Source organism: Entelurus aequoreus, linkage group LG11 (assembly GCF_033978785.1).
Source record: "Entelurus aequoreus isolate RoL-2023_Sb linkage group LG11, RoL_Eaeq_v1.1, whole genome shotgun sequence".
NCBI classification, from domain to species: Eukaryota; Metazoa; Chordata; class Actinopteri; order Syngnathiformes; family Syngnathidae; genus Entelurus; species Entelurus aequoreus.
Genome location: NC_084741.1, coordinates 18,286,075 through 18,305,986, shown reverse-complemented (window position 1 = coordinate 18,305,986; position 19,912 = coordinate 18,286,075). Strand labels below are relative to the sequence as shown.

The 19,912-nt window shown below is 38.8% G+C and overlaps 1 protein-coding gene and 1 long non-coding RNA gene across 3 annotated transcripts in view; one reads left to right on the top strand and one right to left on the bottom strand.

Annotated features, from left to right (window-relative positions):
* Window positions 1-1,219: 1,219 nt before the first annotated feature.
* LOC133659849 (uncharacterized) lies at window positions 1,220-11,180 on the bottom strand. 2 transcript variants are annotated; one of them, XR_009827725.1, is made up of 5 exons: window positions 11,069-11,180; window positions 9,212-9,326; window positions 9,061-9,135; window positions 7,240-7,317; window positions 1,220-4,743 (listed from the first exon to the last, which is right to left on the bottom strand). It is a non-coding gene; the product is annotated as an uncharacterized LOC133659849 (long non-coding RNA). The 2 variants fall into 2 exon arrangements; XR_009827724.1 differs by lacking the exons at window positions 1,220-4,743; window positions 7,240-7,317 and adding an exon at window positions 8,219-8,917.
* The window catches only part of si:dkey-22o22.2 (neural-cadherin), a 367,974-nt gene continuing 357,023 nt past the window's right edge, over window positions 8,962-19,912 (top strand). Inside the window, exons 1-4 of the mRNA XM_062062641.1 lie at window positions 8,962-9,387; window positions 9,712-9,836; window positions 10,162-10,286; window positions 15,454-16,645. Coding sequence (XP_061918625.1) covers window positions 15,736-16,645 — 910 coding nt within the window. The 5' untranslated portion in view covers window positions 8,962-9,387; window positions 9,712-9,836; window positions 10,162-10,286; window positions 15,454-15,735. The remainder of the gene's footprint in view (window positions 9,388-9,711; window positions 9,837-10,161; window positions 10,287-15,453; window positions 16,646-19,912) is intronic.

The following is a 19,912-nucleotide window of genomic DNA, read 5'->3' as shown; positions in this document are numbered from 1 at the left end:
CTTGGCGTTACAGCCCTTTTGCTTCAATATCACACATCGAGCTGGCAAAACTAACTTGCTAGCTGATTACCTGTCTCGTCTCCCTGAACTTGCTGTCGCTGGAGAGGAGGGAGGTAATGTGACAGTTTGACCCCACACTGTCACTGTTTGACCTTTGGACTTCCTCACAAACCGTGCACATTTGTTGGGAAGCTCAACATGGACAAACTACAAACATTCAATCTTGTTAGCTAGTGAAAAGCATGTGCTCAACAAACAAATTGTTACCTGTCACCCACCATGGCTCTGAACAGTTGACTAAAAGAGTCAAGGTGGGGTTGAGGGCTTTATATAGGTGAACACACCTGCATTCACTAATTAGGCCAAATTTGGGTCGAACCATTATCTTCAAAGGCTGGGTGTTACAGAAGGACACTGGACATTTGAAAGTTGTGTTGTCTAAAGCCTGAATTTACTGTGTACAAAAATGACTGCACTACACATGCAAAAGTACTATGTGAATACTTTTTAGACATGTGATGGTTATGTACGGTGTAATTTACAAAATAACGGTTTTCTTAATTCCCCGAATTGGTCCCAGCTAGTGGGCGGAGCTATGGGCTATTTAAGTTGGAAAATGCTGTTTTTCTGACAGTCTGCTGTCGGTCACTGCCAGAGGAGGTTCTCTGTCCTGAGCAGGAGTTTCGGTCTCCATGCATCATCTACTGAGATTGTAGGTGCTTTGTTTTCCTGTCATTGTTCACCTTTTGACACTTTTTGGGATTTCAATAAATGTTTGTAAACTGTTACCAACTGCGTGCCTTGCCATCCTTGATTTGAAAGTCTGGTTTGCAACGGTTACATTACCTTCACCCGAGGCGGGGTGTGACAAAAATCAAGACAAAGTTATATGTTTTTGGTAACACTTTAGTATGGGGAACATATTCTAAGTAACAAAGACTTAATTTAGAGTTTTTTGGACACTAGGGGAGCATATTCTAAGTAACAAAGACTTAATTTAGAGTTTTTTGGACACTAGGGGAACATATTCTAAGTAACAAAGACTTAATTTAGAGTTTTTTGGACACTATGGGAACATATTGTCATGATGTGGAGGTGACGAACCCCAAGATGCAGAGATGACAGGCGGTGTACAAGAAAACATGGTTTTAATGTTCAAAAAAAGGTGAAAACAAAAAGGCAGACAAGGCGAAGGCACAACTTAACGCAGGAAACAAAAGCCAACACTTAGCCTGAACTATGGACATGAAACAAAAAGTTGCTAACTGTGGCATGAATAAACAAAACTTACTTGGCAAGGCATGAGCAGCATGAACTAAGCATGAAATCATCAGCATGAACTATGGTATCTCCAGAAGAAAAGCATGAACAGAGCATTGCATGAAACAGGGAGTCCACAGCATACGACAAACAATACTTCAGCCCTGACTGGAGGGCAAGGCAGGTTTAAATAATGCCTCTGATTAGTGCTCGGGCAGCAGGTGAGCGGGCGAACACTAATCAGAGGCAGGTGGAAATAATAAATAACCATGGTAACTAAAACAAACAAGGGTGCACAAAAAACAGGAACTATGAAGTCCAAAACTAACAGAACATAAAACATGATCCGGGACATGGATCATGACACATATTCCAAGTAACAAAGACTTAATTTAGAGTTATTTGGTTAGGGTTAGGGTTAGAGGGTTAGGGCCAGGGTTAGAGGGTTAGGGTTATAATAAGGCCATGCCGAATAAGGCATTAATAAGTACTTAATAATGACTAGTTAAGAGCCAATATGTTACTAATTTGCATGTTAATAAGCAACTAATTAATGGTGAATATGTTCCCCATACTAAAGTGTTACCATGTTTTTTTTACTGGTGCACAAAATGAACTGTGCATGAACATCACCTTGTTCAAAGAACAAAACCAACACTGCATAAACTCACAACAAATGACACACCTGCAAATCAGTGTGACTTCTGCTGTTGCCGTATCCGTAATACGCCGATAGGGAGAAGTTTTTATTTACACGATGAGACGGGTGTGTTTTGACCTCCGCCGAACCCCTGAGCCCGACTCACCGAACCCCTAGGGTTCGATCGAACCCAGGTTAAGAACCACTGATCTAGCACATGTTTTTATGTTATATGTTTGGACTATGTTTGTTTGTTCTATGTTTGTTCCGAGAGCCAACAATAATCTTGTAAAAACAGCTTTCAGATATGTTGCTCCATGGTCATGGAATAACTTACAGGAGGATCTGAGGTTACTGCATTGTACTTGTTTTTAAGTTGTTTTTACTGTAACGTTTTATACATTGTTTTGACCTTGCACATGTTTTTATGTACTATGTTTGTTCCGAGAGCCAACAATAATGTTGGAAAAACAGCTTACAGAAGGATCCGATGTTACCTGAGCTGATCACTTTGGGGGAATTTCAGGCCATTTTTAAGGATCAAGAAACTGTTTGGTTTGGGCATTGTACTTGTTTTTAAGTTGTTTTTACTAAAACATTTTATACAATTTTTTGACCTAGCACATGTTTTTATTTTCTATGTTTGTTTCTAGAGCCAACACTAATCTAGGGAAAAAATCTTTCAGATATATTGCTCCATGGTCATGGAATAACTTTCAGAAATATCTAAGGTTACCTGTGCCGATCACTTTGGGGGAATTTCAGGCCATTTAAAAGGATCAAGAAACTGTTTCGTTTGGGCTTTGCACTTGTTTTTACTGTAACATTTTATTCAATGTTTTGACCCAGCACATGTTTTTATGTTCTATGTTCTATGTTTTTTCCTAAAGCCAAAACTAATCTTGGAAAAACCGCTTTCAGATATGCTTCTCCGTGATCATGGAATAACTTACAGAAGGAACTGAGGTTAACTGAGCCGATCACTTTGGGGGAATTTCAGGCCATTTTAAAAGATCGAGAAACTGCTTCTGTTGGGCATTGTACTTGTTTTTAAGTTGTTTTTCCTGTAACATTTTATACATTGTTTTGACCTAGCACATGCTTTATGTTATATGTTTGTACTATGTTTGTTTGTTCTCTGTTTGTTCCGAGAGCCAACAGTAATCTTGGAAAAACAGCTTTCAGATATGTTGCTCCATGGTCATGGAATAACTTACAGGAGGATCTGAGGTTACCGGAGCCGATCACTTTGGGGGAATTTCAGGCCATTTTAAAGAATCTAAAAAACTGTTTTGTTTGGGCATTGTACATGTTTTGAAGTTGTTTTTACTGTAACATTTTATACATTGTTTTGACCAATCACATGTTTTTATGTGCTATGTTTGTTCCGAGAGCCAACACTAATCTTGGAAAAACAGCTTTCAGATATGCTTCTCCATGGTCATGGAATAACTTAAAGAAGGATCTTAGGTTACCTGAGCCGATCACTTTGGGGGAATTTCTGGCCATTTTAAAAGATCGAGAAACTGCTTCTGTTGGGCATTGTACTTGTTTTTTTGTTGTTTTTACTGTAACATGTTATACATTGTTTTTATGTTCTATGTTTGTTCTATGTTTGTTCCAGGAGCCGACAATAATCTTGGAAAAACAGCTTTCAGATATGTTGCTCCATGGTCATGGAATAACTTATAGAAGGATCTGAAGTTACCTGAGTTGATCACTTTGGGGGAATTTCAGGCCAATTTAAAGGATCAAGAAACTGCTTCTATTGGGCTTTGTACTTGTTTTTAAGTTGTTTTTACTGTAACATTTTATGCAATGTTTTGACATAGCACTGTTTTTATGTCCTATGTGTGTTCTATGTTTGTTCAGAGAGCTAACACTAATCATTTGGAAAAACAGCTTTCAAATATGCTTCTCCATGGTCATGGAATAACTTACAGAAGGATCTGTGGTTACCTGAGCCGATCACTTTGGGGGAATTTCAGGCCATTTTAAAGGATTAAGAAGCTGCTTCTATTCGGCATTGTACTTGTTTTTAAGTTATTTTTACTGAAACATTTTATACTTTTTGTTGTTCACCTATCACATGTTTTATGTTAATATATGTAAGTAATTTACTTTTTAATTGTGTTGTGTGACTGCTGCGGTATTTGTCGTTCCTATATGTATTTCTGTAACTTTGTCTTGCTGCCCTCTTGCCCACGTCACTCTTGGAAAATACATTTTAATCTCAATTACTGGGATAGGCTCCAGCCACACCCGTGACCCCGAGAGGGACAAGCGGTATAAAATGGATGGATAGTTTTTCCCTGGTTAAATAAAGGATATTCATATATTGATATGATTAACTACATTCCCCCATAACATAGATAAACAGCTCTGATAAATGTGTATATTACTTAAAAGAAAACTGCTTTTGTTTGATAAACTTCTACCCAAACATTTACTATAATGGCTGGATAGGACAGATAGGACAGATTTAAAAAAAAAAAAAAAAAAATTGACCAAATCAGGTCGCCATGTTGACCCCAGTAGACTTCCTGTTGAAGATTAATTGTAAACAAAGATGGCGGAGGTCATTAATACAAAGCAAAGTGAAATCCAGACTTAACTCACATTAAAAAGTGTTCATTTCTTCTTCCATCCATCCATTGCTGTCGTCCAATCACGACACTCCTCCCCCTCCAGCGATCAAAGCGTGGCGATGGCTTCCAAACGTTTGGCTTTCATCATGCACGGCGCTCTCGCCGACACGTGGAGACCATTTTGGCGTTGAGACTGACGTTTTAGTGCGCCCAGGTGGGGGAGGGGTCCTTATCCTCACACACTTTGAGCTGTCACTTTTAAAAGACAGAGAAGACACATTGATCCGTGCAAATTGTCCTTTTATCGAAGACATCTTTTGCTTGATAGATGAGCGCTGCAGGCGGCTGTCATTACTGCACACACACACACACACACACACACACACACACTTTTGTATTTCTGACCTTGAGACCGCCAAAAAATGCCTCCCTCTTTAGGACCAGCCTTTCTAGATATATAAAGACTTGTATTTACAACATTAATAATATATAAATACTATGCAAATATTAAAAAGGTAAGCTTTTAGTTATTTTTTGTTTGTAATTGTTTTTTAATCTTCATTATTTACTTCCAAGTTATTACAGTATGCCTCTATATACATATTTATTAAATATTTATTTTTATTAATTTTGGCCAAAGTTATTACATATGTTGGCCAGAAGGGGAGCACTTCAAATTTTTACACACACTTGTTATTTCATAGGTTGACCACTTTTAAAACCGACACGAAGTCAATTTGAAAAATCCCTCCTTTTTGGCACCACCCTCATTTTGATAGATTTCACCACCAGGGGTGCAAATGAGATCTGTATTTTTTAGTTTTTTGTAATGTGCTCAAGGCCGATGACAAAGGAGTCACGTGCCGCACTTTGGGCAACCCAGCTGTAGAAGCTAACTGTTAATGGCCACTATAGTCTTAGTAGCGTAGTGTATTTGTTCATCCTATGGTCACATATGGGACGCGAGTTGTCTTACGTCAGCACCAAAAATCGTAAAATCAGCTGCTCACCTGGTGGGTTTTTTCGGGGATGAATAGGGAAGTCCTTCTTTAGCTGACATCTTGTCTTATAATATATTGCTGCCTTTGCACCTGTCAATGTTTACTTTTGTATGCACATTAAATCAACAAAAAATCCTGACTTTGGAGCAATGTTCACAGACTCTAGTATTTGGCTCTCTATTAAATGCAATGATTTTCCGTCTTGGGGCCATGATTTCTCACACTATTAACTAGATCCACTGGATGTCCATTGCACAGGTCGCCCAGGGTCCCCTCCAAGGTTTCTCATTGTATCCCATTGTTTTTTTTTTTTTTTTTTCTTGCCCTTATGTGGGATCTGAGCCGAGGATGTCATTGTGGCTTGTGCAGCCCTTTGAGACACTTGTGATTAAGGGCTATTTAAAATAAACTTTTATTGATTGATTGATTGATTTCGGTCCTAACTTGTTCACCGGTCCTCATATGGAAGCTACTTTTCCTTGTTGATGTCTCAAGAAGGGTAGAAATACAAGAACACACACACATGCATGCTGAGCTTTGTGAAATCACACGCAAGTTATCGACGAAATATGAGCGGTGCAGACAATAACTGCAAACATTTTTTTACAGATCAGCATCGAGCACGGCGCCTGTGGGCGGACCAATGGGGGTGAAAGGTCAACGACCTCTCCCACAGGCTGAGAGCGAGCAAGCCCATCAGTGCGTTTTGACTGATGGTCGGCGTATGGACGCGACATTGTGGTATTGTCTCTCTCGTCTCGCCTCACCGTCAGTACAAAGTGGTTATTAGGGCCACTTCATTAGGTACATCCCAGGAAATAATGTGAGAAATAATCTTAACTAGGTGCAAAGGCACATTTTAACATTCTTAAAAATAACTGCACTTTTTTGGGGAGGGGAGGGGGGTATTTTCCTTGTCATTCACATTCCTTATGTAAGACAAAACCGCATATGTTTTTTACTTGTTTACGTTAGCAAAAGTCAGCTAACAATGGAGCTAATAGGAGTCGCTCTATTCCGCTTATAAAGCGCTCTAAAAAACAAAGTTTTCTACACGTACACTACCGTTCAAAAGTTTGGGGTAACCCAAACAATTTTGTGGAATAGCCTTCATTTCTAAGAACAAGAATAGACTGTCGAGTTTCAGATGAAAGTTCTCTTTTTCTGGCCATTTTGAGCGTTCAATTGACCCCACAAATGTGATGCTCCAGAAACTCAATCTGCTCAAAGGAAGGTCAGTTTTGTAGCTTCTGTAACGAGCTAAACTCTTTTCAGATGTGTGAACATGATTGCACAAGGGTTTTCTAATAATCAATTAGCCTTCTGAGCCAATGAGCAAACACATTGTACCATTAGAACACTGGAGTGATAGTTGCTGGAAATGGGCCTCTATACACCTATGTAGATATTGCACCAAAAACCAGACATTTGCAGCTAGAATAGTCATTTACCACATTAGCAATGTATAGTGTACTTCTTTAAAGTTAAGACTAGTTTAAAGTTATCTTCATTGAAAGGTAAAGTGCTTTTCCTTCAAAAATAAGGACATTTCAATGTGACCCCAAACTTTTGAACGGTAGTGTAAGTAGTAACATTCATAATATGAAATATTAACAAGTAATATTTTGCTCATTTTAAGCATATGTGGGCGTATTAATTTTACAGACGTATCACTACAATAAGTATTAAGTAGCAGTATTGCTAAGTGCTAAACAAGACAAACTTCAAACATAATGTAACAATCACTTACTGTACAATGTCTGCTCTCACTGGGCCACCATTTAGATGAAAAGTTCCGCAAACATCTGTCTTTTCGTGTTTTTCCGACCTGAATATTAACCAAGTATTAGCGATATTGTTGTTAAAAAAGTGCTAACGTTAAGGAAATACTTTTTGCTATGCATTGATCACAGAGAGCTAACTAGCTTATGCCGCTATATTGACATGATGAGCCGGTGAGCCGCTGCATCATCAATCAATGTCAGGTTGTGACGTTGATTTGACATTGAAATTTGGTCATTTCCCAACCAACATTCGACAACACAAATACAACATTGAAACAACATGCTTTTTGACGACTGTAATCAATGTTGGGTTCTGACGTTGATTTGACCATTGAAGTTTGGTCATTTCCCAACCAATATTCTACAACACAAATACAACGTTGAAACAACATGCTTTTTGACGACGTTTATTCAACGTCAGGTTGTGACTTTCATTTGACAATGAAATTTGGTAAATTCCCAACCAATATTTTACAATATTCTACAATGGCGAAATCCCAGCAGACACAAGACGTTGAAACAACGTTGAGAACTTGTTGAAATAGGTCCTGACGTTGAGCAACTCAAACCTAACGTTGAAACAACATGCTTTTTGACAAGGTTTAATCAATGTCGGGTTGTGACGTTGATTTGACCATTGAATTTTGGTCATTTCCCAACTAATATTATGCAACACAAATTCAACATTGAAACAACATGCTTTTTGACAACGTTTAATCAATGCTGTGTTCTGACGTTGATTTGAACATTGAAATTTGGTGATTTCTCAACCAATATTCTACGACACAAATTCAACATTGAAAAAACATGTTTTTGACGTTTAATCAATGTTGGGTCCTGACGTTGATTTGACCATTGAATTTTGGTAATTTCCCTACCAATATTTTACAACACAAACTCCACATTGAAACAACATGTTTTTTGACAACGTTTAATCAGTGTCGGGTTGTGACATTGACCATTGAATTTTGGTCATTTCCCAACCAATATTCTACAACACAAATTCAACATTGAAACAACATGTTTTTGACGTTTAATCAATGTTGGGTTCTGACGTTGATTTGACCATTGAATTTTGGTCATTTCCCAACCAATATTCTACAACACAAATACAACGTTGAAACAACATGCTTTTTGACGACGTTTAATCAATGTCGGGTTGTGACGTGGATTTGACCATTGAATTTTGGTCATTTCCCAACCAATATTCTACAACACAAATACAACGTTGAAACAACATGTTTTTGACGTTTAATCAATGTTGGGTTCTGACGTTGATTTGAACATTGAATTTTGGTCATTTCCCAACAAATATTCTACAACACAAATACAACGTTGAAACAACATGCTTGTTGACGACGTTTAATCAATGTCAGATTCTGCCGTTGATTTGAACATTGCAATTTGGTCATTTCCCAACCAACAACGTGGATCCAACGTTGGACATCAATTTACAAATACAACTATTTTGCAACGTTGTTTCAAAGTCAGTTTTAAAAGACATGCACGTATAATCAACGTTGTATCAATGTCTTGTGCCCACTAGGAGTTAATTCCAGATTATAAACCATGCCTCTCACATGGATAGTAGAAGGTCGTGGACATACATCGAGAAGTTGGTCAACTTTGACATCCAACTTAGACCTGAAGATGGCGAGAAAGACACCAAAAGATGATCTGTCACTTCCCTTCAGTTTGTGTTTCCTTGTTTGGTGTTTATTTCCTGTCAGCGCTCTTATTTTTTGTTGCATTTCCTGCATGTCTCCCTGAGCGCTCGTTCCCCTCACCTGTGTCTGATTGGCAGCCAGGCACACCTGGTTGCAGTTGCCAATATTTTAGCCTGCCTCGCCTGTTCCTCGGTGCTGGAGGATTGACTATGTTTAGAACCTTTGCATGCAGGACCGATTCTCCCTATTTTGAGTATTAAAAGACTCTTACCTGCCCATCGTTCTCCTGGTTCCTGCATCTTGGGGTCACAATTACCGCAGCCAGGCGGGTTCATGACACCCACATTTTTGGTAACCCTTTGTGAGAATTATGATTAATTCTTCATCTAAACGGGAAGACACAAACATCCCATCAGTCGGCGTCCCATTGAGAGCAGACATTGTACAGTAAGTGATTGTTTTATTATTTTTTATTTTGTCTCATGTCGTTTGCATGATTAGTAGTCGTGTTGTTGTTGAAGAAAATAGCAACTGTTCTGATGCGTCTGAAATTAATGCTTAAAATGAGCAAAATAGGTAAATATTATGTTGTTATGAATATTACTACATTACATATATACCTACAGTGAGCATATAAATTGATTATCGATATTTTTAATAAATGTTTTGGAGCGCTTTATAAAAGGAATTGTTAGCTGACTTTTGCCAACATTTATTTACTATTTAGAATGCATAAAAAATAAAAACACATGTGTTCTTGTCTTACATTAGGAGTGTGAATGATTCCAAAATAAAGTGCAGTTCCCCTTTGTGAGGATTATGATTAATTCTTCATCTAAACGGGAAGATACAAACATCCCATCAGTCGGCATCCCATTGAGAGCAGACCTTGTACAGTAAGTGATTTTTAAATTATTTTTTATTTTTTTGTCTCATGTCGTCTGCATGATTAGTAGTGTTGTTGAAGGAAATGGCGACTTTTCCGATGCGTCTGTGAAATTAATGCTTAAAATGAGCAAAATACGTAAATATGACATGTTGTTATGAATGTTACTACATTACATATATACCTACAGTGTGCATATACATTGATTATCGATATTTTTAATAAATGTTTTAGAGCGCTTTATAGAAGGAATTGTTAGCTGACTTTTGCTAATGTTTATTTACTATTTAGAATGCATAAAAAATAAAAACACATGTGTTCTTGTCTTACATTAGGAGTGTGAATGATTCCAAAATAAAGTGCAGTTCCCCTTTGTGAGGATTATGATTAATTCTTCATCTAAACGGGAAGATACAAACATCCCATCAGTCGGCATCCCATTGACAGCAGACATTGTACAGTAAGTGATTGTTTTATTATTTCTATTTTGTTGTCTTTCATGTTGTCTGCATGATTAATAGTAGTGTTAGTGTTGCTGTTGTTGAAGGAAATAGCGACTGTTCCAATGCGTCTGTGAAATGAATGCTTAAAATGAGCAAAATACGTAAATATGACATTTTGTTATGAATGTTACTACATTACATATATACCTACAGTGTGCATATAAATTGATTATCGATATTTTTAATGTTTTAGAGCGCTTTAAGGAATTTTTAGCTGACTTTTGCTAATGTTTATTTACTATTTAGAATGCATAAAAAATAAAAACACACATGTTCTTGTCTTACACAAGGAATGTGAATGTTAGGCGAAATTACCCCCCAAAAAAGTGCAGTTCCCCTTTAAGTGTCTTAATGTTGTGACTGATAGTGTAAGTAGTTCATTTTTGACTTTTTTCAGCTTTGATATGTCAAAAGTAGCCATCACTACATGGAGACGCACTCTGTCAGCTTGTTAGCGTTAACGCCGCAGACACACAAAATCACTTTCAAACGCTCTAAACTTCGTCATCAAAGCTAACAAAACAGTCTTAATAAAAAAAAAAATCCGACTTTTTAATCGTTCCTATTTAGAATCGCTGCCATATCCCTTTTAAATCTAATAACTTGGTATATGAAACAGGCTGACGGTTATCATGCGATCGTTAGCACACATGCTAAAGTGTTAGCATTTTTATGTAAACATGCTACAGTTTTAGGCGAGCTCTGTGGCTCTTTTTTTGCAGTTACACCTAAAACTCACGGATTCAGACACTCGGCACCATCTAATAGGTATGGCGGCTTCCGCCAGAGGTCCGGGGCACAGGTAGCAGGCCCATCAAAATGTCCGTGGGAATTTTCTAGTTAATATTATTAGCTGTGAAAATGAACTTCTACCTCTCTCGCCTCCCTGTCAGTCAGGCGCGGTGCTGCTCGCTGATTGGTCCTCCTTAGCGGGGTGGGCGGTGCCTGAGTTGCACATGGAGCCGCTCTGGTGGTCTCCTCAGTCTCCTCCGTCCTCCACGCAGGGCGGAGCTTCTTCACGCTCTCAACTTTTAGTGCAGAAAACACACTTTTGCGATGAGTCTGCGAAATTAATACGCTGCCGAAAGCTTAAAGTGAGCAAAATACATAAATATTATATGCTGTTATGAATGTTACTAAAGTTAAAGTACCAATGATTGTCACACACACACTAGGTGTGGTGAAATTTGTCCTCTGCATTTGACCCATCCCCTTGATCACCCCCTGAGAGGTGAGGGGAGCAGTGGGCAGCAGCGTAGCAGCGCCCGGGAATCACATTACATATATACCTACAGTGTGCATATAAATTGATTATCGATGTTTTTAATAAATGTTTTAGAGCGCTTTATAAAAGGAATTGTTAACTGACTTTTGCTAACGTTGATTTACTATTTAGAATGCATAAAAAAAGAAAAACATGTGTTCTTGTCTGCCATGTAAAAATGGGACCCATTCCCTCCCTGCTTGGCACTCAGCATCAAGGGTTGGAATTGGGGGTTAAATCACCAAAAATGATTCCCGGGCGCGGCCACCGCTGCTGCTCACTGCTCCCCTCACCTCCAAGGGGGTGATCAAGGGTGATGGGTCAAATGCAGAGATTAATTTCGCAACACCTAGTGTGTGTGTGTGACAATCATTGGTACTTTGACTTTAATTTAAAGGATGTAAATGATAGGCAAGAAAAAAAGTGCAGTTCCCCTTTAAGTGTCTTAATGTTTTGACTGACGGTGAAAGTAGTTATTTTTTTTTATATGTCAGAAGTAGACCATCACTACATGGAGACACGGTCTGTCAGCTTGTTAACGTTTTAAAGCCGAAGAAACAGTATCACTTTCAAACGCTCTAAAATCCGGCATCAAAGCTAACAAAACACTCTTTAATAAAAATTTTTTTTAAAAATCTGACTTTTAATAGTTCTTATTTAGAAGTGAGAGGACAGCTTATGACGTCATTCTTATTAATATTGTTAGCTGTCAAAATGAACTTCTTTCAATACCCGACCTGATTTTTTGTGCCTTTAAAAAAGAATTAGAACTTTACTTTAAAAAGCTTTCTACATCTAACAACCAAAAAGATGTGAAGACTATGATGCTGTGTTCCAAATTTGGATTATTTACGGAACTTGTGTGAGCCTATGGCTTTACACATATATATATATATATACATCTGTATATATATTTTGCATTTTTCTTTGGTTGCTTTATTGTAGGGGTGTCCAAAGTGCGGCCCGGGGGCCATTTGCGGCCCGCAAGTCACTTTTTAACGGCCCCACAGCACGTTCTAAAAATACGATAAAAAAAACAACATAAAAAGTGGTATAAAAGAGCAACCAGGTGAACAAGAAAATGTTGCAATGTTTACTCTAATAACACAAAGCTGCCATGCAGGCTGTTTCTTTCTTTAAAAAAAAATAATGATTCAAAATCAATGTCATTATGAATTATGAAACTATTCAAGACTCCAATTACGTCACATTAAATATTCTACTTTGAGATACTTTTCGGGAAAATGTTGCATATTTTGTGTTTGCCTTTTTTTTTTTTTTAAAGAAGGGCCTAAAACGAACAAACAAAATCCATAATTAAAAATACAACTTATAATTGACGGATAGATCTGAAGTTGATCTTGAGATTATTGTTAAAAGTAACATATACAGTATACAGTTTAAAAAATATATATAATTTATTTTTTAACACTTTAATGAGTTGGACCCTTTTGGATCCCCAATAATTTTAGTGTGATTTGTTTTTAAGTGGGGCAGCACGGTGGCAAAGGGGTTAGTGCGTCTGCCTCACAATACGAAGGTCCTGAGTAGTTGTGAGTTCAATCACGGCCTTGGGATCTTTCTGTGTGGAGTTTGCATGTTCTCCCCGTGACTGCGTGGGTTCCCTCCGGGTACTCCGGCTTCCTCCCACCTCCAAAGACATGCACCTGGGGATAGGTTGATTGGCAACACTAAATTGGCCCTAGTGTGTGAATGTGAGTGTGAATGTTGTCTGTCTATCTGTGTTGGCCCTGCGATGAGGTGGCGACTTGTCCAGGGTGTACCCCGCCTTCCGCCCGATTGTAGCTGAGATAGGCTCCAGCGCCCCCCGCGACCTCGAAGGGAATAAGCGGTAGAAAATGGATGGATGGATGTTTTTAAATGTCATTGCTCAAAAATAATAATGAATTAAAATCAATGTTGTTATGAGTTATTGACCTTTTTAAGGCTCCAATTATTATATTATCTGAAATATTCCACTTACAAATTTTATTGGGTGGAAATATTACATATTTTGTGTTTTTTTGGACAATAAGAGCATACAACTTAAATCTTTAAAAACTTTATATTGACAGATAGACCTAATTTTGATCTAGAGATTTAAACCTTGAATAATAATAAAAATAATAATACTGAATAATGACACATTTTAAATATTTTTTTTACCAAAACCCTTTGGGGCCCCCGGGATCGAGCCTGAGTGGAGGCCTAAAAGTATATTTATTATACATATATTGTATTGGTTTTTAAAATAGAAAATATCAAAATGGTCCCCGCTTGCTTTGATTTTTCAGTGTGCGGCCCTCAGTGGAAAAAGTTTGGACACCCCTGCTTTATTGAGTTGACAACCACCTGGCGCTCTTTTTGTACTGTTTCTGTACTTGTTTTGATTATTAATATTTCTTTGCGTGTATGTTAATGTTGTAAATGTTGAATACTATAAAGCATGGGTGTCAAACTCTGGCCCGCGGGCCAAATTTGGCCCGCCGTGTAATTTCATTTGGCCCTTGAGGCAATATCAAATTAACATTAGAGCTGGCACGCCGGTATTATACAGTGGCGATGCCGCTGTAACGCCGCATTCACCGCTAATACTCATACTTGCCAACCCTCCCGATTTTCAGTGCCTCTCTCGAAAGTCTCCCGGGGCAACCATTCTCCCGAATTTCTCCCGATTTCCACCCGGACAACAATATTGGCGGCGTGCCTTCAAGGCACCGCCTTTAGCGTCCTCTACAACCTGTTGTCAAGTCTGCTTTTCCTCCATACAAACAGCGTGCCGGCCCCTGTCACATGATATATGCGGCTTCTACACACACATAAGTGAATGCAAGGCATACTTGATCAACAGCCATACAGGTCACACTGAGGGTGGACGCATAAACAACTTTAACACGGTTACAAATATGCGCCGCACTGTGAACCCACACCAAACAAGAATGACAAACACAATTCGGGAGAACATCCGCACCGTAACACAACATAAACACAACAGAACAAATACCCAGAACCCCTTGCAGTACTAACTCTTCCGGGACGCTACAATATACACGCCCCCCCCAACCCCGCCCACCTGAGCCCCGACATTAATGAACACATTAATGGGCACATCAGATTAGATCAGTGTGTCGCAAACTGAGCAGTAAAAAGGCCTGAATGGTTGATTTATTCATTGTTGTTTTATTTTCAAATTTATTAGCCTGCATGTGGAAAAAGTTAATGTTGATATTTACCTCAGAAGGCTGCAAATAGAAAAGAGGCATTCAATTGTTTTATTTAAATTCTATTTATTATACCATTGATGTTTTTTCGTTTGTTTTTTGAAAGTTGATTTTGCACTATTAAGTTATATAAGCGTTGCTTGTTCCATATTCAGTGTTAAAGCAAATCAGTGTAGCAAACTGAGCCATAATTAACGTTTTATTCATGCACTTTCTCTTGCTACTTCAAGGCTTGAATGTTTGATTCATTCATTATTGTTATTTTATTTTCAAATGTATTATTAGCCTGTGGAAAAAGTTTATTTTGACATTTACCTCAGAAGGCTGCAAATAGAAAAGAGGCATTCAATTTTTATTGAAATTTTATTTGATATGCCATTGATATTTTTGAATTATTATTATTATTTGAAACTCAATTTTGCATGTCACTATAAAGTTATATAAGCCTTGCTTGTTCAATATTCAATGCAAAACTTGTTTGGGTCCTATTAAAAGGTTAATTTGTTCAACTTTGGCCCGCGGCTTTGTTCAGTTTTACATTTTGGCCCACTCTGTATTTGAGTTTGACACCCCTGCTATAAAGGTATTTTAAAAAAAAAGAAAAGAAGAAAATGAACTTCTCTCTCTCCATACCATCAGCTGACTCCCTGTCAGTCAGGCGCGGTGCTGCTCGCTGATTGGTCCTCCTCAGCGGGGTGGGCGGTGCCTGCGCGGCACATGGAGCCGCTGTGGGGGTCTCCTCAGTCTCCTCCATCCTCCACGCAGGACGAACCTTCTCCGAGTCCACGCTCTCACCTTTTAGTGCAGAAAACACACTTTTCACGCTGAAAATGGACTTTGAGGATTTAGGACTTTAATGAGAGACTTAAATCGTCACTTTTGATTGTTTTTTTTTTGCTTTTTGTTGTGTTTGATGGCAAAATGTCCCCGGAAGCTTCTCTCGTCCTCCTCCTGCTCTTCCTCCTCGGTCCGGTCTCGGCTCGCCGTGGTCAAGTGTCTTTCGGACGGATTCGGGAGAACTCCCCCGCTGGGACTCCGGTGGCCGGGGTGGCGGTGCAAGTCCTAGCCGGTGTCTGCCCCGGTGAGGACCTGCTCAAAGCCGCCCTCACGGGGAACTACGCGGACGACTTCCGGCTCGTCCCGGTACACCCGGACCACCTGGTTCTGGTCTCGTCCAAATCCCTGGACCGGGAGTTCATCGCCATGTACGAGCTGAAAGTGGACCTGCACCCCCGGTGTCTCTTCCGGGGTCCGGTCCAGGTCCAGGTGGAGGTGTTGGATGCGAACGACAACACGCCTCGCTTCCACGGAGGGAACCAGACCGTGGAGGTGGACGAGCTGACCCTGCTCGGTACCGAGCTGGCCCACTTCCGCGCCAAAGACGGGGACGCGGGCGCGAACGGACGCGTGACTTTTTACACCCGGCCCGAGTCTCACCTGCTCCATGTGGACTCCGCCACCGGCCAGGTGAGGCTGGTAGGCTCCCTGAGGGGCTCCCGCGCGGTGTCGGCCCGGGTCTACGCCAGGGACGGCGGCCGCCACCCGCTGGTCGGTGGTCCGGTCTTCCTGCACGTGCTGGTCCGCCGCCGGTCCGGCCGAACCAAGCGAGCCCTGTCCGAGGAGGTGGCCTACAGCGTCGACGTCCCCGACCAGGCCAGGACCGGAGACCTGGTCTTCACGGTCCCGGACCAGAGGTTCGAGCAGCGCTGGTTCGAGGTGATATCCGAGCAGGACTCGCCGGTCCAGATCGAGAGGGACTCGGGTCGAGTCTACCTGGCGAGCAGCCTGCAGGAGCCCGCAGAGGTTCTGGTCAAAGTCCAAAGACACCGAGGTAGGAACACCTGACTTTTTCAATTTCTTTTCACTCCTTCTGCTGCAACTTTAAACATTTTTCTGCTTTGATGGAAGCCAGGAAGGTTCTGGAACGATTAATCTTGAATAGTTGACATCTTTTTTTACACAAATGGACTTTGTCTGGTTCTGTGAGGTTCTGCTTGCAGACAACATTCATCATCTTTTGAATATTTACATTATTCAACATAAGAACTTGCCACTTCATTAGGTACACCATGTTCAATTCAAACATGCTCACTTTTGTCCTAATATTTGCGGGATTTAGCTACGTGTTGTGTTTCTTTTGCTAAAATGTGATGTGATTGCATTGGTTTTCCATTCAGAGTTGCGTTGGGTTAAAAAATAACCCAATTTTAACCCAACTGCTGGTTCAGGAAAGGACGAACCCCTCATGTGCGTTATTTTAACTCAACATTATGGGTTAATTTTTTTCAACCCAACTTTTGCATTGAATTATTTACCCAAAAAGTTGAGTTATGATAACTTAATGTTGGTTGATTCATAACCCAACTATTGGATTTAATTTATTCAACACAAAAGTTGAGTTATGCTCACTAATGTTGGGTTATTCCCAACCAAACTATTGGGTTGAATTATTTAACCCAGAAGTTGAGGTATGATAACTTAATGTTGGGTTATTCCCAACCAAACTATTGGGTTGAATTATTTAACCCGGAAGTTGAGTTATGATAACTTAATGTTGGGTTATTCCCAACCAAACTGTTGGGTTGAATTATTATTTAACCCAAAAGTTGAGTTATGATAACTTACTGTTGGGTTATTCCCAACCAAACTGTTGGGTTGAATTATTTAACCCAAAAGTTGAGTTATGATAACTCAATGTTGGCTGATTCATAACCCAACTATTAGATTGAATTTATTCAACACAAAAGATGAGTTATGCTCACTGATGTTGGGTTATTCCCAACAAAACTATTGGGTTGAATTATTTAACCCAAAAGTTGAGTTGTGATAACCTAATTATTGGGTTATTCCCAACCAAACTATTGGGTTGAATTATTTAACCCAAAAGTTGAGTTATGATAACTTAATGTTGGGTTATTCCCTACCAAACTATTGGGTTGATTTATTTAACCCAAAAGTTGAATTACGGTAACTTAATGTTGGGTTATTCCCAACCAAACTGTTGGGTTGAATTATTTAACCCAAAAGTTGAGTTATGATAACTTAATGTTGGGTTATTCCCAACCAAACTGTTGGGTTGAATTATTTAACCCAAAAGTTGAGTTATGATAACTTACTGTTGGGTTATTCCCAACCAAACTGTTGGGTTGAATTATTTAACCCAAAAGTTGAGTTATGATAACTTAATGTTGGGTTATTCCCAACCAAACTGTTGGGTTGAATTATTTAACCCAAAAGTTGAGTTATGATAACTCAATGTTGGCTGATTCATAACCCAACTATTAGATTGAATTTATTCAACACAAAAGATGAGTTATGCTCACTGATGTTGGGTTATTCCCAACAAAACTATTGGGTTGAATTATTTAACCCAAAAGTTGAGTTGTGATAACCTAATTATTGGGTTATTCCCAACCAAACTATTCGGTTGATTTATTTAACCCAAAAGTTGAATTACGGTAACTTAATGTTGGGTTATTCCCAACCAAACTGTTGGGTTGAATTATTTAACCCAAAAGTTGAGTTATGATAACTTAATGTTGGGTTATTCCCAACCAAACTGTTGGGTTGAATTATTTAACCCAAAAGTTGAGTTATGATAACTTACTGTTGGGTTATTCCCAACCAAACTGTTGGGTTGAATTATTTAACCCAAAAGTTGAGTTATGATAACTTAATGTTGGGTTATTCCCAACCAAACTGTTGGGTTGAATTATTTAACCCAAAAGTTGAGTTATGATAACTCAATGTTGGCTGATTCATAACCCAACTATTAGATTGAATTTATTCAACACAAAAGATGAGTTATGCTCACTGATGTTGGGTTATTCCCAACAAAACTATTGGGTTGAATTATTTAACCCAAAAGTTGAGTTGTGATAACCTAATTATTGGGTTATTCCCAACCAAACTATTGGGTTGAATTATTTAACCCGGAAGTTGAGTTATGATAACTTAATGTTGGGTTATTCCCAACCAAACTGTTGGGTTGAATTATTATTTAACCCAAAAGTTGAGTTATGATAACTTACTGTTGGGTTATTCCCAACCAAACTGTTGGGTTGAATTATTTAACCCAAAAGTTGAGTTATGATAACTTAATGTTGGGTTATTCTCAACCAAACTGTTGGGTTGAATTATTTAACCCAAAAGTTGAGTTATGATAACTCAATGTTGGCTGATTCATAACCCAACTATTAGATTGAATTTATTCAACACAAAAGATGAGTTATACTCACTGATGTTGGGTTATTCCCAACAAAACTATTGGGTTGAATTATTTAACCCAAAAGTTGAGTTGTGATAACTTAATGTTGGGTTATTCCCTACCAAACTATTGGGTTGATTTATTTAAGCCAAAAGTTGAATTACGGTAACTTAATGTTGGGTTATTCCCAACCAAACTGTTGGGTTGAATTATTTAACCCAAAAGTTGAGTTATGATAACTTAATGTTGGGTTATTCCCAACCAAACTGTTGGGTTGAATTATTTAACCCAAAAGTTGAGTTATGATAACTTACTGTTGGGTTATTCCCAACCAAACTGTTGGGTTGAATTATTTAACCCAAAAGTTGAGTTATGATAACTTAATGTTGGGTTATTCCCAACCAAACTGTTGGGTTGAATTATTTAACCCAAAAGTTGAGTTATGATAACTCAATGTTGGCTGATTCATAACCCAACTATTAGATTGAATTTATTCAACACAAAAGATGAGTTATACTCACTGATGTTGGGTTATTCCCAACAAAACTATTGGGTTGAATTATTTAACCCAAAAGTTGAGTTGTGATAACCTAATTATTGGGTTATTCCCAACCAAACTATTGGGTTGAATTATTTAACCCAAAAGTTGAGTTATGATAACTTAATGTTGGGTTATTCCCTACCAAACTATTGGGTTGATTTATTTAACCCAAAAGTTGAATTACGGTAACTTAATGTTGGGTTATTCCCAACCAAACTGTTGGGTTGAATTATTTAACCCAAAAGTTGAGTTATGATAACTTAATGTTGGGTTATTCCCAACCAAACTGTTGGGTTGAATTATTTAACCCAAAAGTTGAGTTATGATAACTTACTGTTGGGTTATTCCCA